Below are 20,512 nucleotides of genomic sequence, written 5' to 3' on the forward strand. Positions count from 1 at the left end.
GTCTGGAATGCATAGACATCACCAGACGCTGGGTTTCATCCCTGGTGATGCTCTGCCAGGCCTCTACTGCAACTGTCTTCAGTTCCTGCTTGTTCTTGGGGCATTTTCCCCTCAGTTTTGTCTTCAGCAAGTGAAATGCATGCTCAATCAGATTCAGGTCAGGTGATTGACTTGGCCATTGCATAACATTCCACTTCTTTCCCTTAAAAAACTCTTTGGTTGCTTTTTCAGTATGCTTTGGGTCATTGTCCATCTGCACTGTGAAGCGGCATCCAATGAGTTCTGAAGCATTTGGCTGAATATGAGCAGATAATATTGCCCGAAACACTTCAGAATTCATCCTGCTGCTTTTGTCAGCAGTCACGTTATCAATAAATACAAGAGAACCAGCTCCATTGGCAGTCATACATGCCCACGCCATGACACTACCACCACCATGCTTCACTGATGAGGTGGTATGCTTAGGATCATGAGCAGTTCCTTTCCTTCTCCATACTCTGCTCTTCCCATCACTCTGGTACAAGTTGATCTTGGTCTCATCTGTCCATAGGATGTTGTTCCAGAACTGTGAAGGCTTTTTTAGATGTCGTTTGGCAAACTCTAATCTGGCCTTCCTGTTTTTGAGGCTCACCAATGGTTTACATCTTGTGGTGAACCCTCTGTATTCACTCTGGTGAAGTCTTCTCTTGATTGTTGACTTTGACACACATACACCTACCTCCTGGAGAGTGTTCTTGATCTGGCCAACTGTTGCGAAGGGTGTTTTCTTCACCAGGGAAAGAATTCTTTGGTCATCCACCACAGTTGTTTTCCGTGGTCTTCCGGGTCTTTTGGTGTTGCTAAGCTCACCGGTGCGTTCCTTCTTTTTAAGAATGTTCCAAACAGTTGTTTTGGCCACGCCTAATGTTTTTGCTATCTCTCTGAAGGGTTTGTTTTGTTTTTTCAGCCTAATGATGGCTTGCTTAACTGATAGTGACAGCTCTTTGGATCTCATCTTGAGAGTTGACAGCAACAGATTCTAAATGCAAATAGCACACTTGAAATGCGCTCTTGACCTTTTATCTGCTCATTGTAATTGGGATAATGAGGGAATAACACACACCTGGCCATGGAACAGCTGAGAAGCCAATTGTGCCATTACTTTTGGTCCCTTAACAAGTGGGAGGCACATCTTGTTTGTTTCATTTCAAATCCATTGAGGTGGTGTATAGAGCCAAAAATGTTAGAATTGTGTTGATGTCCCAATATTTATGGACCTGACTGTATATGTACATTTACACGTCACACTCCTTTTGGAAAGACTGCATAGCCCAAAATAACTGCAGTAGCTATCTGGCCCAAAAGACTTCTAATATCCCTGCTCAATCTGACAATGGATGAATTACGAACACTGAAATTCAATTCCAAATCATATAAACGGCAAAAGAATATTAGCTCTTTCTAGTGGACACAATTATCAGTGCACACTGACATGTTACTGAAGATTGAGTGCACCTAAGGCACAGAATGTAAAATCCATGATGCAAACAGTGCTGAAGTCAATATCAGCCAATATCAACATCCCACAATGGATTTTAGTCCCATTGACTGACAAATGTTTATCTTGTGTCTAGTAATACTAAGAACACAGCTGACCATGAGAACTCAAGATAACCACATGGGTAAAATCATGTGGTATTTTCAAGCCAAAATGTAGGAAATCCAATACAGTTCTTACAGACAATGTTGTACAATATCTAGAAATCTACCAGATCTCCACCACCCTCCACCCTAAAGTTAAAGTCTAATTTAACCTTGAGCATAAAAAGTTAAAAATATAAAACATGTGCTGGAAATGCCCTGGACTTATGACTAAGCAGATTTTCAAACCTAGCACTCCTACTCCTGAGATGGTAGGTAACAACCTATTGGCAGGCTAACATTTCCATCTAAAGCTGACCATAGGTGGTTCAACTCTTGGCTGATTCAGCAGAGACCGGCCAGGATTCAAACCATGTTTGGGCAGAATGAATGTACCCAAGTTGATTGATCAATCACCTTGGGTACAACCAGCCTGTCAAATTTTACATGGGACTATTATAGCCACTAGCAATTATCACTGTGTTTGGGGACCCACCCCCTGCTGGGAGAACACAATGGCTCAGCAGTAAAGAAATTTGCTGGATTCCCCCATCAAAACAGTTAGTGTTAATGGGGAAATCCAGAAATTTTTTTTCCTGCGACCTGTGGTTGCAGGAGAGAAATATGCTCCATCTATGGCCGAGTTTATGGTCTGGTTCTTGGTGTATGGTGGGAAGAAAAATAAGTAGGAAGCCAGTCACTTTAGTATATTTATCTTTAACTGATGAACTGAAGCCTACGAGAGAGGATTTATGAGTGCAGGATCTCCACAAATAGGACAAAAATAGGACAGGTGTTCTAAAGTAGAAGTACTAGTAATAATTCACTTTAAGAGCAACCTCTTCATAATTGCTGCTCCTGTGAGAGCAGCCAGACAGATTTGTTACCCTGTAAGAGCAGTTGCGATCTTTTTTTAGTGGTAGATCTCTCTCTAATAATTCTAGCTCTTGAACTACGAAATGGCAAACCTTAATACCCTTACTGGAACAGGGAATACCAGATTTTTCTATTAGTGCTTAATTTGGCAATTTACCAAGGTATATCTGAATACTAATTTGGGAGTTAATATTTGATCCCGATGATATCATATTCAAGTTTCTAGTTCACAAGTTTTTACTGACATCACCTATTTGTGATTACATCCAGGATTATTAAAGCAGATCTTGCACAAAAAATACAAGGCTCACTTTTTACCAAGGTCCCCCTATCTCATGGCAAAATACTGCACTAAAAACCTCCCGCAAAAAATAAACTTGTGGGTAAAACAAAAAAGGTAAGTTTATACACTTACCTTACCCCCAGCTTCCATATACAGTGCCTAAACAAGAATGATATTACCATCATTCTTGAGAGATCCCACGGAATTCTGAATAGCCTTCATCAGAATCTTACAAAAAGATACTCACGCACTGTGCATCAGCTCACTAGACTGAGGCTACTCAAAAATGCCTCCTCTCCAGATGGGTGGTTACGTGACTCCCTGAACTACAGAAGCCAGGGGTGAGGTGGTGAAGTAGATGTAATCTTGCTAGCTTTGGGCTACTCAGCATTCTGCAGGTTCTTGTCAGAAGAATGGTGATGTCATCCCTGCAATACAGAAGCTGGGAGTAAGGTTAGTTCATTAACTAACCTTTTTTAAACACAGGCTTTTGTTTTTATTTTAGTTTAAAATTATGGCATGGGGAGATGGCCATTCATAATTACGTAAGTGGACCTTACTTATATGTTTAGGGTTCGCCTTAAGGTGTACATGGACCTACTGTACTCATGAGATGTTATTAAAATGTTCATTTTTATCTTACCTTTGCAAGGTCGGGGTTGAGAGAATTGTCTGCACTGTCAGTTTCCTCATTTTGAGTTTCAGAATTCACAAATGGTTCTGATGGTTCATCTAAAAAAAAATGTAATATATGAATCAGATTACAGTTTACAAGTAATTCTAACATGAACAAACAAGTCAATGATTACATTTTCATTAACAATAATGGCTTTTTACTGACAGAGTCAAACTTTGAGGTCTACAGTTCCCTATGCAAGTTTTTAAGCCTAAGCCTCCATCCTACCATTCTATTTGCTCAGTTTCTTGTTTTAACCATTTTTGTAAGTACACTAATACCACAGCCATCATCTCATTTAATGCTGGTACCCTCTGTACAGAAGAAGTAGCACCCTCTGTAAAGATTTCAACTAGAAGGTTGATGCAAACCTTGAAAAAGAAAGAGACAATGGGGCTGATTTACTAAAGGCAAATAGAATGCACATTTTACAAGTGCAATTGCACTAATCACCCCCAGAGCTTACAGTAGTGAATGTGTTGAAGCTTCACTTTGTAAAGAATACCCAATCAGGTTCAAGAAAAATTAAAAAAATAACAACATATTTGCTTGCACATGATTGAATAATGGAAATCAGCATAGCTGATCTGGGGAAAATGTGTGAAACTACACTTGCAAAGTGCACAGTCTATTTGCCTTTAGTAAATCAAACCCAGTATAGAGTCAGGTCCATAAATATTGGGACATCGACACAATTCTAACATTTTTTGCTCTATACACCACCACAATGGATTTTAAATGAAACGAACAAGATGTGCTTTAACTGCAGACTGTCAGCCTTAATTTGAGGGTATTTACATCCAAATCAGGTGAATGGTGTAGGAATTACAACAGTTTGCATATGTGCTTCCCACTTGTTAAGGGACCAAAGGTAATGGGACAATTGGCTTCTCAGCTGTTCCATGGCCAGGTGTGTGTTTTTCCCTCATTATCCCAATTACAATGAGCAGATAAAAGGTCCAGAGTTCATTTCAAGTGTGCTATTTGCATTTGGAATCTATTGCTGTCAACTCTCAAGATAAGATCCAAAGAGCTGTCACTATCAGTGAAGCAAGCCATCATTAGGCTGAAAAAACAAAACAAACCCATCAGAGAGATAGCAAAAACATTAGGCGTAGCCAAAACAACTGTTTGGAACATTCTTAAAAAGAAGGAACGCAACGGTGAGCTTAGCAACACCAAAAGACCTGGAAGACCACAGAAAACAGCTGTGGTGGATGACCAAAGAATTCTTTCCCCGGTGAAGAAAACACCCTTCACAACAGTTGGCCAGATCAAGAACACTCTCCAGGAGGTAGGTGTATGTGTGTCAAAGTCAACAATCAAGAGAAGACTTCACCAGAGTGAATACAGAGGGTTCACCACAAGATGTAAACCATTGGTGAGCCTCAAAAACAGGAAGGCCAGATTAGAGTTTGCCAAACGACATCTAAAAAAGCCTTCACAGTTCTGGAACAACATCCTATGGACAGATGAGACCAAGATCAACTTGTACCAGAGTGATGGGAAGAGAAGAGTATGGAGAAGAAAAGGAACTGCTCATGATCCTAAGCATACCACCTCATCAGTGAAGCATGGTGGTGGTAGTGTCATGGCGTGGGCATGTATGACTGCCAATGGAACTGCTTCTCTTGTATTTATTGATGATGTGACTGCTGGCAAAAGCAGCAGGATGAATTCTGAAGTGTTTTGGGCAATATCTCTGCTCATATTCAGTCAAATGCTTCAGAACTCATTGAACACCGCTTCACAGTGCAGATGGACAATGACCCAAAGCATACTGAAAAAGCAACCAAAGAGTTTTTTAAGGGAAAGAAGTGGAATGTTATGCAAAGGCCAAGTCAATCACCTGACCTGAATCCGATTGAGCATGCATTTCACTTGCTGAAGACAAAACTGAAGGGAAAATGCCCCAAGAACAAGCAGGAACTAAAGACAGTTGAAGTAGAGGCTTGGCAGAGCATCTCCAGGGATGAAACCCAGCGTCTGGTGATGTCTATGTGTTCCAGACTTCAGGCTGTAATTGACTGCAAAGGATTTACAGCCAAGTATTAAAAAGTGAACGTTTGATTTATGATTATTATTCTGTCCCATTACTTTTGGTCCCTTAATAAGTGGGAGGCACATATGCAAACTGTTGTAATTCCTACACCGTTCACCTGATTTGGATGTAAATACCCTCAAATTCAAGCTGACAGTCTGCAGTTAAAGCACATCTTGTTTGTTTCATTTCAAATCCATTGTGGTGGTGTATAGAGCCAAAAATGTTAGAATTGTGTCGATGTCCCAATATTTATGGACTTGACTGTATGTAATAGTTTTAGGACCTTATTTGGATAGATCCATTTGGTTCAGGATTGGCCAGTGCCAATGAAGCTGGATTACTAGCACTAGCTTGTCACCATACCTGGGTGCCCAGATATATTTCCATGTAAAAAGTACTCCACTGCCTATTAGGTCCCCTGTTGCATGCTATCTAAACCACTTTGCTGACTTTTTTAAAGATGATGGTATAATAGTAATCAGGGCGGACTGACAACTCATGGGGCCACCGGGCAATAGGGTATCATGGGGCCCCTGTGTCCTTGCCCAAACTCAAGAAAGCCTATGAAAAAGGTACTAGGGGCATCTCATGGGGCCCCCTACTGACCCCAGGCCCTCGGGCAGTGCCGAGTTTCCAAATGGTCAGTCCGCCCCTGATAGTAATAAAGAGACCAAAATATCAACATAATCCCCTCTAACCATTACAGGCTAAAATGAATGTGGTGTGTAAAGAGCAATGAATATCATATTTAGGAGCAGATTGCCAGTTGACTCCTTTGGCCACTGCACTTTGCATGCTGCTCTTTACCAATTCAAATAATTCCTTTAAAATGAAGAAGACATCTTCATAAAATAAATCCCTAGTTCAAAACTGATCTGAACAAATTGTTTTGGCATCAGTTCCCATCCATCCCTCTGCTGTTTCATTCTGCAGTATGAACACATCTATGTTACTACTGGGGGACGTGTTTTACAGAATTCTCTTATTCTGGAAATTGCCCAGAGAGTTCAGTTATTCTAAAATAAAGAGATCTTGCCAAATGAACTGCACAGTGTAGATTTTCATCAATGTAAATAATTAGTTTGTGTAAAAAAATAGTGCTTGTACCGAGTTTATGATCAGATAAATCTGTGCTTTTCCTTTCTGGAATAGTTCCTTCTGGATTTATTTGTAAGATTTTGTTGAGAGTAGAAATCCAGTCATCCATATCCTGCTCGCTCTCAGCTGCCAGCACAAAGTATGTCAGATCATTCATTTTCAGCTCAAAGGCATGCTTCCTAAGCTGTTTATTCTGATACAAACAGAAAGAGGGAAGATATCCCATTCCCAAATTAGACATATAGAAAGACACTGGAAAGCTATCATAAATGAAAAAAGGAGCCAGCAATGAATATTATATACCATAAATAAGAAAATGGCACCCGCAAACGACTATTTTCTTTTTTTTTTTTAAATAAATGAGCCACAACAAAGGATTTCACTCTCATCAACAATATTTGCATTGAGTGCATTTATCAGAAGAGATTTACTAACAATTTAAAGTGGGAATTTTTTTTGTCTTTTTTAGTTTTATAAAAAATGTCAGTTTGAAGTAAACATCTTATCAATCAGTGTCAATGCTGTAAGATCTTGTTTCTGCAAATATTTGTAATTATATATTTACATGGCAGCAGGTATATTTTCTGATAACATACCTATGCAGGTTCAACTTACTGCTTTGAAGTACTACATAATGACTGCACATCACTGCTTCCTCTCACAATGCAAGGCTATGAGCTGGCCAACTCCCTGAAACAATTCTCACCCTAAGTGATTGATATCTTATCTCATCATTTGTTAAGATTGAGACAGGGCTAGTGATGATGTTAGTGCCATATCTTGGTTATGAATAAGTGCTACGGAGCGTGAAACGCATCAACTTTTTTCCATGCTATCACTTCGCCTGTGTGCTCATATGTTGTAATATTGATCTTTATACTATGCTTCAATAAATCCACGTTTTAGTGGAGTGTGCAGCCAAATTTTTCTGGTTTCTAGTGAGACAGGGCTACTGTGGTAAACCACCGATAGCCCTCTCTGGTGGCTAATTTAATACAACAAAACATGGAAGCTCCCAAGCTTGAAAAGAAAAAACAATGTCATCAGCAACTCTGTTGCTTAAAAAAAGTGGTTAAAATATGGCCCCTGTAGAAAAGCTACATGCTACTTACCTCTCCTGCTGCCCACACAGGACATCAATGCCTTTGGAGAAGGGGTCCCTTAACCATTTCAGCTCTGGAAGATTTTACCCCCTTCATGACAAGGCCATTTTTTGCTGTACTGCACTGAACTACCTTAATCTGTAATTGCACGGTTATGCAACACTGTACCCAAATTAAATTTATATAATTTTTTTCACACAATTAGAGCTGATTACCATTGGGTTTTTTATTTATTGCAATATAAATGAAAAAAGACCGAAAAGTTTAAAAAAACAAAACAATATTTTTTACTTTCTGCTATAAAACATAAAATTTCTAAAAAATCTAATTGCTAAATGTTGGCCAAAATGTATTCTGCTACATGTCTTTGATAAAAAAAATTCCAATAAGTGTATATTGATTGTTTTGCGTGAAAGTTACAGTGCCTACAAACTATGGTAAATATACTGGAATTTTTTTTTATACTACTAATGGGGCTGCAAGAATACGGTGAGCAATCTGACACTAATTGCCACTGACTAACTGCCACTGACATCACCAGTGACATTAATACAGTGGTCAGTAATAATGTACTGTACTAATGACACTGGCTGGGAAGGGGCTAAAATCTAGGGTATTCAGGGGTTAAATGTGTGCCTACATGCATAATGCATGTAAAGTGTGCTGATTTTACTAAGAGATCTGTTAGTTTCTCATCCCTGCTTTGCCAGGAAGAGAAACTGACAGATCGTTCCCTGTGTACAGAGCCCTGTGTTGGATGTCAAGTAAGCAGCGATGTACCCGTACGCCGCTTTGCCTACAGAAGCTGCCCGCCTGCAGTAAAGTGGTTAAAAACTCTTCTGAATCTGACACTTCCTGGGGGGTGTTGATATACCTGTCATACATTGAGGTTCCTACCACTGGCTTCTATGTTACCAGGACACAGTAGTGGCATGAGGAACCACAACTTGCTTGTATTTTATTGATGGATTTTCTTTAAAGATCATTTTCTCTTATTTACAACAATTTATAGGGTCTCATGTAACAACAGATATGTAAACACATGTAAAGCTGTATTTTATACTAAACAAGGAACTAGTAAAAACAAAGGAGTAGGATATACTGTAGGACCTCAGAATGGGAGGATGATACGTCAGTGCCCCACATAGATCTGATGACTGAGCAATAGGACCACTTTAAACGTGAAACCAATTTAACAGAAACTTGTAACCAAAAGGCATTTTAATTATTTAAATCTTCACTCTAAAATTGTTCCACCAGTATAGCCTAGCATCCCAGGGATTTCACTTTAGATGATTTACATATGTTTTCTTCTCATTATGTAGTTCTGGCAGTTGTTAGTATTGAGCTCAGGGAGGATAGAGGCCAGACTCCATGGTAATTTTACAGCCTAACACTGGGCTGTTATTATATTTCTGCTATGACAGGTACAGTCTACAGCTAAATAACAGTACACATAGCTATCCCATAGAAGTTATTTTACCCCCTCCCATCCCCCTCCCCTCTTTGGTCCTCCTCTGTCTGCCCCTAACTCTCCATGCAGCACGGGCGAGTCATTACCCCCACTGTTCACTCTCTTTGGAATATGTTAATAGTTTTGTTAATAATTTTGTTTTCCTAGTATTATAAGTTGTGCTGCTTTGTTTTCATGCCCCTTGCTTTCCCTCTCCATATAAGGACATCGACATATTTCATGTTTCTCCCCCATATCTTTAAGTCAATGTAATGTCCAATGCCTGCTGTTAATGTCTTGTTTCCTATGTTATAATACCAATACAGTGTTTGAACAAGAAGTAAGACTGCACTATTATAATGTTCACAATTGATTATTCCTGACAAATTCTTGTTAAACATATGTATCAATGGTCTAAAGCATCAAAGAAATGAGATGACTGAATGCTAGGAGGCCATTGTGCTTGGACCTTAATGCATGTATATTGTTTAATAAGCACTAACATTTTTGATCACATAAAGCATCCACTATACAGAGTCTCAATGTCAAGGAATTATTCTAAAATAAAGTTCTCTCTCTCTCTCCCTCTCTCCCCCCCCCCCTTGTTTCCCACATTGGCTTTTATTGTGCCATTAAACTTATTTTATACATGCTGGGTTATAGTTATACCATCCAATACCATTTTCAAAGATGGGTATGCTTTCTCTAACTGCCTGTACTGTTTGCAAAGCTGGATATGACTTTGTGTTAGCATGTCACTCTCTGATAAGTTGTACCTCAAAATTTTGTGAATACAATGTTGTTTGACTGTCTATGAAACAGGGCTACTTCCACACTGCAAAAGTTAAATGCTTGTTGGTTTACATCTAGGGGACCATGATGAACAATTTTACTTACCCGACCCACCGCTCCTGCAGGCTCCTGCGCTCTGGTCTTCTTATTCATTTATTTATTACAGGTTCTTTTATAGCTATTCACTTTGGTTGAGGTAAGAGCTCTGTGCAAGCCAGTCAAGTTCCTCCACCCCAAACTTGTTCATCCATATCTTTATGGACCTTGCTTTGTGCACTGGTGCACGGGCAAAGTTGGGAACATGAAATTGTCCAAAATGTCTTGGTTTGCTGACACCTTAAGAGTTCCCTTCACTAGAACTAAGGGGCCAAGTCCAACCCCTGAAAAATGACCCCACATCATAATGCAGTCAGACAAGTACCGTTCTCCTGGCAACTGCCAAACCCAGACACATCCATCAGATTGCCATACAGAGAAGCATGATTTGTCACACCAGAGAACATGTCTCCACTGCCCTAGAGTCCAGTAGCGTCATGCTTTACAGCACTGCATCTGACGCTTTGCATTGCACTTGGTGATATAAGGCTTCAATGCAGCTACTCGGCCATGGAAACCCATTCCATGAAGCTCTCTACACACTGTTGCTGTGCTAATCTGAAGGTCACACAAAGTTTGGAGAACTTTAGCTATTGACTCTGCAGACAGTTGGCGACTTTTGCACACTGTGATTTTCAGCATGCGCTGACCCCACTTATTTTACCTGGCCTACCACTTAATGGCTGAGTTGCTGTTGTTCCCAGTTGCTTTCACTTTGTTATAATACCACTAACAGTTGACCGTGGAATATTTAGTAGCAAGGAATTTTCACGGATGGACTTACTGCACAGGTGGCAACCGAACACAGTACCACGCTTGAATTCACTGAGATCCTGAGAGTGATCCATTCTTTTAAAAATGTTTGTAGAAGCACTCTGCATTCCTGGGTGCTTGATTTTATACACCTGATGCCATGGAGGTGATTGGAAAACCTGAATCCAATGATTTGGAGTGGTATTCCAATACTTTTGGCAATATAGTGAATATACACACACATATGTAACATATGAATATATATTTATAAAAATTATGAATAATAATTAATCATGTATGCATACCTGAATAACCCCTGTACAAGAGTCTAGAAATATACATCCTTTTGGTTCCTTAGATATTTTTTCATCTTTGTAAAAATTCATAATATAAGAGTTATCTGACAGCTGAGTCAGCTGAAAGAAACGTTTTTTGAAGGACTGAAAGAATGAGAAAAATGCATGATTACTGTTGGCCTAGTAACAAGATGTCTAATACAGACTTAGAAACTCAGAATAATCACATGATCACACAGGCATTCAGAGTAATCCAGATGATATACAACTGCCTAAAAACTGAGCTCTACTTCTACAAAGACAGAGTAATGTTGTCTACTTACTCGTACAGTAATGCTATTGTTCACAGTGCTATTAAAATTCCCTTTATACAGCCAGCCCGATTTGAAAACTCCTGATCCTCCTCCTCCGCCGCCACCTCCTTTAGAAGACGAGAGGGACGTTGTATCCTGAATGAAATAACAACGGCATACATTTTTCATGGAACTTTGAAACATTGCATACTCTCACTACACTGGTCTGTCAGAGGCCAGTGAAGTAAGTTCATTGTTTAAACAAGCATTTAAAATACGAATCTGTGTTTTCAGTTATGTGGAAAGAAAATCCACGTGGCTTACTTCATCCTTGTCGGCTTCTTCATGGTCAATTTCAAATGAATGAGAAGGAAACTTTTCATTCTTGGGGTCATTTCTGTGCAGACAGAAAGAAAAAATATCTTAATAGCATTACTGGCACTGTTTTGATTATATTCAGTTTTAGTCTATAAAAATGTTTTATTCCAAAAAGTATAACATTGATTTGCTAATGTTAGTTCCCCGATTATTCATTTTTAATTTCTAATTTATAAAGTAAAGTGGTAAAATGTTTCCACTGTTATACCAATTTCTTTTTAAATTCACCAAAACCATAAAGTGAAATCTAGAGTAGTATATTGTTTAGGAAAGAGTTTTTGCCAATTGTTTAGCTTGAATATATAGCCCTGGCCAAAAATTTTGAGAATGACACAAATATTAATTTTCACAGTCTGCTCCTTCAGTGTTTTTAGATCTTTTTGTCAGATGTTACTATGGTATACTGAACTATAATTACTAGCAGCCTATGCTTGCATAATCAATGCTAGGAGTTTATCAGAATTTGTGGGGTATTCTTTGTTTATCAGCCTCTTGAGGATTGACCTCAATGAGATTCTCAATGGGATTACAGTCTGGGAAGTTTCCTGGCCATGGACCCAAAATTTCGATGTTTTGTTCCCCAAATCACTTAGTTATTACTTTTTGCCTTATGGCAAGGTGCTCCATCATGCTGGAAAAGGCATTGTTCATACACCAAACTGTTCTTGGATGGTTGGGAGAAGTTGCTCCCGGAGGATGTTTTTGTACCATTCTTTATTCATGGCTGTGTTCTTAGGCAACATTGTGAGTGAGCCTACTCGTTGGCTGAGAAGCAGCCCCACACATGAATGTCTCAGGATGATTTACTGTTGGCATGATACAGGACTGGTGGTAGTGCTTTTCTTCTCCAGACAAAGGTTTTTTTCTGGATGCCCCAAACAATCGGAAAAAGGATATATCAGAGAAAATGACTTTACCTCGTCCTCTACAGTCCAATCAATCCCTGTACCTTTTGCAGAATATCAGTTTGTCCCTGATGTTTTCCTGGAGAGAAGTGACTTCTTTGCTGCCCTTCTTGACACCAGGTCATCCTCCAAAAGTCTTCGCCTCACTGTGCATGCAAATTAATTTACACCTGCCTGCTGCCATTATTAAGCAAGCTCTGCACTAATGGTGCCCCAGTGGTTCTGGATTTTCTTGGGTGCCCTGAAGCCTTCACAACAATTGAACCTCTCTCCTTGAAGTTCTTGATGATCCAATAGATGGCTGAGCCACCATTTAGGTTCAGTCTTACTAGCAGCAATATCCTTGCCTGTGAATCCCTTTTTGTGCAAAGCAATGATAACTGCACGTGTTTCCATGTAGGTAACCATAGTTAACAGAGGAAGAACAATGATTTCCAGCACCACCCTCCTTTCAAAGCTTCCAGTCTGTTATTCTAACTCAGTCAGCATGACAGAGTGATCTCCAACCTTGTCCTTGTCAACACTGACACCTGTTTTAACGAGAGAATCCCTGACATGATGTCAGCTGTTCTTTTTGTGGCAGGCCTGAAATGCAGTAGAAATTGTTTTGGGGATTAAGTTCAATTTCATGGCAAAGAGGGACTTTGCAATTAATTGCAATTCATCTGATCACTCTTCATAACATTATGAAGTATATGCAAATTGCCATCATAATAACTGAGGCAGCAGACTTTGTGAAAATTAATATTTGTGTCATTCTCAAAATGTTTGGCCAGGGCTGTATTGAAGTTGGAGAATAATCCAGTATAAAGTGTAAGATAAAAAAGTATAACATGAAGGTTCCAGCACAGCACATGTAATCAATCATATCCATAGTCAAAATGAATCATAAAGGTAACACATACAAAATGTAATAGTGAACGATAAAGACATGGGCTTGGAGGCCAATGATGTGTTCCACCAGTGGTACCAGTAGAGTGGACTATGGGGAGTAATGAACCCATTGGAAATGCATACTGGAATCCAAGGAATATAATGTTCAAATAAGGGGAAGAGGGAGGGGATCCAAGAAGGGGAAAGAAAAAGAGAAGGTAGGATAGAGGAAAAAGAAAGAAGAGAAGATATAGAATAGATTGGGCTATTAGGGTGGTCCATCCATTTTTAATTCAAAACCCATATGGCTTGAATCATATGGAGAAAGAGCATGTAAGGTTAATGGTGGGGCAAAGCAAACTCACTCAGGGATGCTCGGGTGTGCAATGGTGCTCCAAGTAAAGTTTGAAAGGAAGGTTGCCCGTGCTCAACTAAAGAAAAAAGATTTCTAAAAAGGGTCCCCATACTGGAAAATCTCAAGGCATTCAATGCAGGATGCAGTTTTTAAGGGATTCCAAAGCTGAATAGTGTATCCAACTACACTACAGAGTGTTAAACTTATCCCAGGAGTTCACTTCTTGTGCCTGCATCTCCTCCATCAGCATTATATCATTAATAGTGTCTACCCATTGTGTAAAGGGGGGAATGGACTCGGATTTCCCAAAATCTGGAGATTTTTGCTAATCTTTTAACATTTTAAATTTCTTATTATTGCACTTTAAAATAAGTACTTTCTATGTTAAATAGGTGAGGAGGGACTAAATATTACTATTACTCTGTCTTTATGAACAGGCCCCTTATGGAGGCCATACACAGTCCACAGCTATGGAGAAATAACTAGAGCTTCTAAGCACTGTAAATGTTCAGTATACATGCTGGTTAAAAACAAAAGTAGACATTAAAGTGACAGGTTCACTTGGTATCTCTTTCCATTAATACCTTTGCAGTTCTTCCTCCTCATCTATAATATCATTGCAGCGCTATTATAGAGCATTTTTAAGGATTTAGAGGTTTTTTCCTTTTGCTAGCTGCTTTGTTTTTATTTTGTCTAAATGAGTGCTTGCTTGAATATCATATTTGGGATTACTTCCCCCTCATCTGTTAGCTTGCTGGAGCCTGGAGAAATACCTGGTAATTTGGGGGAGCAAGTGTCCTACAATTCGCCTTCCTCCCATGATGCAGAGCCCTGAGTAGATAGTCAGGTGGCCTAAGTCATGTGGGAAAGAGGCGAAGGTCTCTATCACTGAAAAAGTTCTGACACAGACTGACATAAAGTTTACAGAGGGCTTTAGCAGGCAAACATGGTGGCAAGGACAATAATGTATTATCTGGGGAGGAGTGAGCTAAAATGAAAACCAATGACATGTCTTTACACAGCTGAAAAATTTCAATTGCTTTGAAAATCAGTTACAAAACTAGTATCTAGGTATTACATGTTACGGAGAATCAGCTGGGGGATACTAACACCATCCTCTACAAAGCAGAAATCACAAGGAACTGGAAATTTCAGAGCAGATGTTACAACAGAGATTAAATAATGCTGTGTAAGATTCAGATTTTCAACAACCATGCAAACATAAATATAATTTTTGGATAAAGCAAGTCTTTAAACACAACTCACATATTTCTAGAAGAAGCTGAATATATACATACACTAAAGTATTGGGACACCCCTCCAAATCATTTTATTCAGGTGTTCCAATCACCTCCATGGCCACAGATGTATAAAATCAAGCACCTAGGCATGCAGACTGCTTCTACAAACATTTGTGAAGGAATGGGTCACTCTCAGGAGCTCAGTGAATTCAAGCATTGTACCATAATAGGTTTGCCACCTGAGCACTAAGTCCATCTGTGAAATTTGTTTGCTACTAAATATTCCACGGTCAACTGTTGGGGTCAGAAGTGGTATTATACCAAAGTGAAAGCAACTGGGAACAACACCAACAGTAAAATAACAGAGCGGGGTCATGCTGAAGCACACAGTGTGCAGAAGTTGTCAACTGTCTGCAGAGTCAATAGCTAAAGACCTCCAAACTCCATGTGGTCTTTAGATTAGTACAACAGTGCATAGAGAGCTTCGTGGAATGGGTTTCCATGGCCAAGCAGCTGCATTCAAGCCTTACATCACCAAGTGTAATGCAAAGCATTGGATGCAGTGGTGTAAAGCACACCACCACTGGACTTTAGAGCAGTGGAGACGTGTTCTCTGGAGTGATGAATCACACTTCTCTGGCAATTCGATGGACATTTATTTATTTATTTATATGGACATATCTGAGTTGGTGGTTACCAGGAGAACGGTACTTGCCTGACTGCATTGTGCCTACTTTAAAGTTTGGTGGAGGGGGATTGTGGTGTGAGACTGTTTTTCGGGGGCTGGGCTTGACCCCTTAGTACCAGTGAAGGGAACTCTTAAGGTGTCAGCATACCAAGACATTTTGGACAATTTCATGTTCACAACCTTTTGGGAACAGTTTGAGAATGGCCTCTTCCTGTTCCAACATGACTGCGCACCAGTCCACAAAGTAAGGTCCATAAAGACATGGATGAGCGAGTTTGGGATTGAGGAACTTGATTGAGCAGCACAGAGTCCTGACCTCAACCCAATAGAACACCTTTGCAATGAATTAGAGCGGAGACTGCAAGCCAGGCCTTCTTGTCTGACATCAGTGCCTGACCCCACAAATGCACTTCTGGAAGAATGGTCAAACATTCCCATAAACACACTCCTAAACCTTGTGGACAGCCTTCCCAGAAGAGTTGAAGCTGTTATAGCTGCAAAGGGTGGGCCAACTCAATATTGAACCCTACAGACTAAGACTGGGATGCCATTAAAGTTCATGTGGCAGGCGTCTCAATACTGGCAATATAGTGTATTATTCATTAACATAATATAGGCATATAGTACATTCTTACAAATGCAACTGTCGAACGTCTCCCGAGTATTGTTCATATTTGTAATTCACCACATGCCAGTGGGAATTATAATACCTGCAGGCCTAGAAAAAAAACATATTATAGTTAGAGTAAGTACAGTCATGACACCAAAACTATTAAAAAACTCTTTGTTATCTGTGGAATGACTAGTAATGAGTTCATAACTGATGTCCTGGATAGATACACCGCAATGATCATCGCTGCACTATTATATGTTGCTTATTATGGGAGGTTTCGGTATGTACCCTGAGGCAAGAGGTGCTATAACAGTTAGGAATAATGTAGAGCATATAGCGTTTGTCATTTGATCTTATGGCTGCTGGGTGAAATATTGGCTTTTCTTTAGGTCACTTTAGGTTGATAGCTAGTATTCTATACGCTGTGAATATTATGTGTAGCCAAAGTATTATGTGTGTGTTTATTCAACATTCTAGCATATTATTCCCAAAGCACACGTTCCTGTAGAAATGGCTATGTACAGTATGTAGATGGGTGCTGCAGCGACTATCAGCTGGAACCGAAGAACCAAAAGAATGTCACAGCACACCACGAATTTCCAAAATGGGTTCAAAGCTTTAATCAGCGATCACATCAGAAGCAACGTCTTGGAGCCTCACAGGACCCCTTCATCAGGCACGTGGCATTATTCAATATTCAACACGGTTATGCACTTCTGACCCCGGCACTATATGTGCTACACTCTATATACTCTTGACCCAGAGTAAAGCAGGCTCATGTTTTATTCAACTGTATTCCTTTAAGCCACTCTCACTGTTAGCACAATTTGGTCACGCCAACCATTCAACGCAGTGTACCATTTCTCATCTCAGTGTGCCTACGTGTACGCCAGGTCTTTCACAATCCTATCAATGGCCCTGAGTCCTACACTATCTTGCACTACAGGGCAGTCATGTTAGAGATGGCGTCAGTAAAAAGCACTGGCATTACCTCCTAGTATGAAGCTGCTGCAGCCAAGAACTGCCATTTTCTCTCCAGCTGACTTTCCTACACACTAGGCAGACATACTGTTTTTTGATGATTTTGTGGCTACAGAAGGGGGCATGATTTTGTGTGTGTGGTCGGTAGGATGTTCTTAGATTTTGTTTTGAAAATCTGGCAACCTTAGAATACAACAAAGTACAGAAAGGTGATGTGATGGGTGAAAAAAAATATGTAGCAAATCGAATGGATGAAATATGCAGCTGAGAAGGCTGAGAAGAAAACATGCAAGATAAAAGCCATGGTCTCTAAATCTTAAGATCTCAAGACTTTCCCTTTTCTAGATTTCTGAGAGTTTGAAGAAACTGAATCTATAACCATTGGGAATACTGCTAATATTCAGGCATAACTTATTATTTAAATATAGTGTATGTGATTTGTTCTGACAACACATAGAAAAACTTCCATATATACAGTATATGCCTTTCAAATACACTTTAGAACATTTTTTGCATCTTCATGTGTTCATTAGCTTGTACTCTCACTTGTTGTCAGTTCTTTTCTTAGCTTGCACAAAAATCCATAAATTGCATCAATACCCAATGCCCAATGACTGAAATAAAGTGCCAATATTTCAATTATAATTTTAAATGAAGAACAATCATTCCTATGTACATACAACTTTTTAACTGCTGAGAAAAAGCATTTTAGTAAATAGAGATGACTGCCCACCCAATTCAAATTCAAAAAGAACTTGGTGAGTCTGCTTTAGCCAAAACTGGATACAATCTGTAATTGTGAAATAAATATTCCAAAAAAAATATAAGTACATACTATACTTTTAATAACTAACTGATACTCTTTCATTTCTAAACAAATACTCCCTATTGCACATAGCATTTGAGACTTTTACCACTTCTAATTTAACCCAAGATTGAACTGGGCTTGTTAGTAAAGGCAAAATAAAAATGACTATCAATCATGCATAAAGCTGAAGATACTTTCTGTACTCCAATAATCAAGCAGACATTACAAAGTACAGACTAAAGTTATGTCCATCATTTAAAATGTTTTATTGACTGCTGCCTAAAAGCGTTTCCTGATCACTTTGTCTTGGAAACTTATCACTGATGGATGGTGCTTTCTTCAAGTTCATAGTTTGAATGCCATAAATTTTTCAAATGGAAAGTAAGTTATGTGTTAGTTTGTGTTACTTTATTACCAAAAAATAAAATAAAATACCCTGAAATAAAATTAGCACCTTTGGTATACCTGTGATATGCCCACTACTTAATAACCATCTCTGTGTAGTTTTTGGACATGTCCATGGATATGTCCAAAAACTACACAGTTTGTCCATTTTTACAGATTTTTAGTAATACACAACTAAGATAAACTGTGCACTGTGAACCAATCAGATAATGCAGTTTAAAGTGTATGTATTGCCAAAATGTTTACTTTTTAGAGAAGAAAAAGGTTGAAACCCAGTTAGGTTATTATTATTTTGTTATTTGCTGTCTGTGTATCACTGGGGAAATTTCCCATCACTTCCTGCTACAGAGGTGCAACAGTTGGTTCATGGAAATCTCCCAAACTGAGGGGAATTCCCCTTCTAGACAGTTACAGAAGATTACACCTGTTCTGGTGAAAGCTCAATAATTTTAGATTTCCCCTCACTTCCTTTATCTGTGGCAATGATCATCAATAACAAAGAGGGGTGGGCACTACAACAGCACAACAACTTGATAGAAGATCTAATCCTTCCCTACTCTAGTAAAAAATGATTTAGCCAAGAGATATGCTTTAATGTTGTCAACTACAAAAAACACAGAAAGTCCTGTTTGACTGCTGGATGGAATAAGTGCAGCATTTAAAGAAAATATGTGTTTCTGACACAGGAAGAATGATGTGGTCTGTAAAAAAAGAAAAAGAAAACAAAAAGAGCTATATATGGTGAAACAGTTAAGGTTTTCCACTGACAGTATGTAAACAGAAAAACTACCTATATGCTCCCTTCCATGGTTGATCATAAGAAGTCTCTCAATGCAGGAGACCTGAAACCTTGTAGCTAACCCCAAACTGGACTGATCCTCTTTCCCAACCCACACCAACACTTCAGATTCTAAACATTACTTAGAGAATTTGTGGCTTTGGAATTAGTGGATGCATAGAGGGACCTTCACCCTCTCCGATAAGACTACACAAAATACTTGCACAACATGTCAGCTATTCAATACCAGACCATATTTGGATACAATGTGCATTTCTGCCCAAAATAATAAGAGCCAATCCTCTTTCGGTCACAGATGTGAAAACCTACAAATATCACGTGGTCACTCAATGGGGGAGATTTACTAAAATTAGAGTACTCACATTGGAGAATCTGGTGCAGTTGTGATTGGTAGCCAATCAGCATATAATATTAGCTTGTTCATTTAAGCTTTAAATATAACACCTAAAAGCTGATTGTCTTCTATGGAGAGCTGCACCAGATTTAGTAAATCTCCCCCAATAACTCTTTCCTTTCCTTCCCCAAAATAGTAAACCTCTACCACCTCACTGCAGAATATTTCCAACATAATATGGGCACTGTTACCTCCCCAATCACACTTTAGGGGGCATATGACTATTGCAACTCCCTCCTCATTGGCCAACCGCAGGCTATCCCCTCTTCAGTCTATCATGAATGCTGCTGCCAGACTCATCCACCTTACTAACCATTCCATATATGCCACCCCTCTCTGCCAATCCCTCCACTGGCTTCCCATTGCCCAACGAATAAAATTCAAAACATTAACAATAACATATAAAGACATTTACAACTCTGCCCCAAATTACATCACCAGTCTTGTTTCCAAATATCAACCAAACCATTCTCTTTGCTCCTCCCATGACCTATTTCTCTCTAGCTCCCTTGTTTCCTCCTCCCATGCTCATCTCCAGGACTTCACCAGAGCCTCCCCCATCCTCTGGAACTCTCTACCCCAATCTATCCGACTATCGCCTACTCTGCCCAATTTTAGGTGATCTCTGAAAACCTATCTCTTCAGGGAAGCCTATTCTGCCTTCAGCTAATAAGCTAATAACCAAATCT

The 20,512-nt window shown here is 39.3% G+C and overlaps 1 protein-coding gene across 4 annotated transcripts in view; it reads right to left on the minus strand.

Annotated features, from left to right (window-relative positions):
- The window catches only part of DOCK10 (dedicator of cytokinesis 10), a 385,846-nt gene that overhangs the window by 155,276 nt on the left and 210,058 nt on the right, over positions 1-20,512 (minus strand). For all 4 annotated transcript variants that reach the window (XM_089672577.1, XM_089672576.1, XM_089672575.1 and 1 more), the window contains exons 4-9: positions 16,459-16,541; positions 11,708-11,780; positions 11,414-11,539; positions 11,100-11,234; positions 6,607-6,790; positions 3,423-3,511 (exon numbers count right to left, since the gene is read on the minus strand). In XM_089672577.1, coding sequence (XP_089528703.1) covers positions 3,423-3,511; positions 6,607-6,790; positions 11,100-11,234; positions 11,414-11,539; positions 11,708-11,780; positions 16,459-16,541 — 690 coding nt within the window. The remainder of the gene's footprint in view (positions 1-3,422; positions 3,512-6,606; positions 6,791-11,099; positions 11,235-11,413; positions 11,540-11,707; positions 11,781-16,458; positions 16,542-20,512) is intronic.

Source organism: Staurois parvus, unplaced genomic scaffold, assembly GCF_062004578.1.
Source record: "Staurois parvus isolate SC_StPar_1 unplaced genomic scaffold, SC_StPar_1.0 ptg000131l, whole genome shotgun sequence".
Taxonomy (NCBI): Eukaryota; Metazoa; Chordata; class Amphibia; order Anura; family Ranidae; genus Staurois; species Staurois parvus.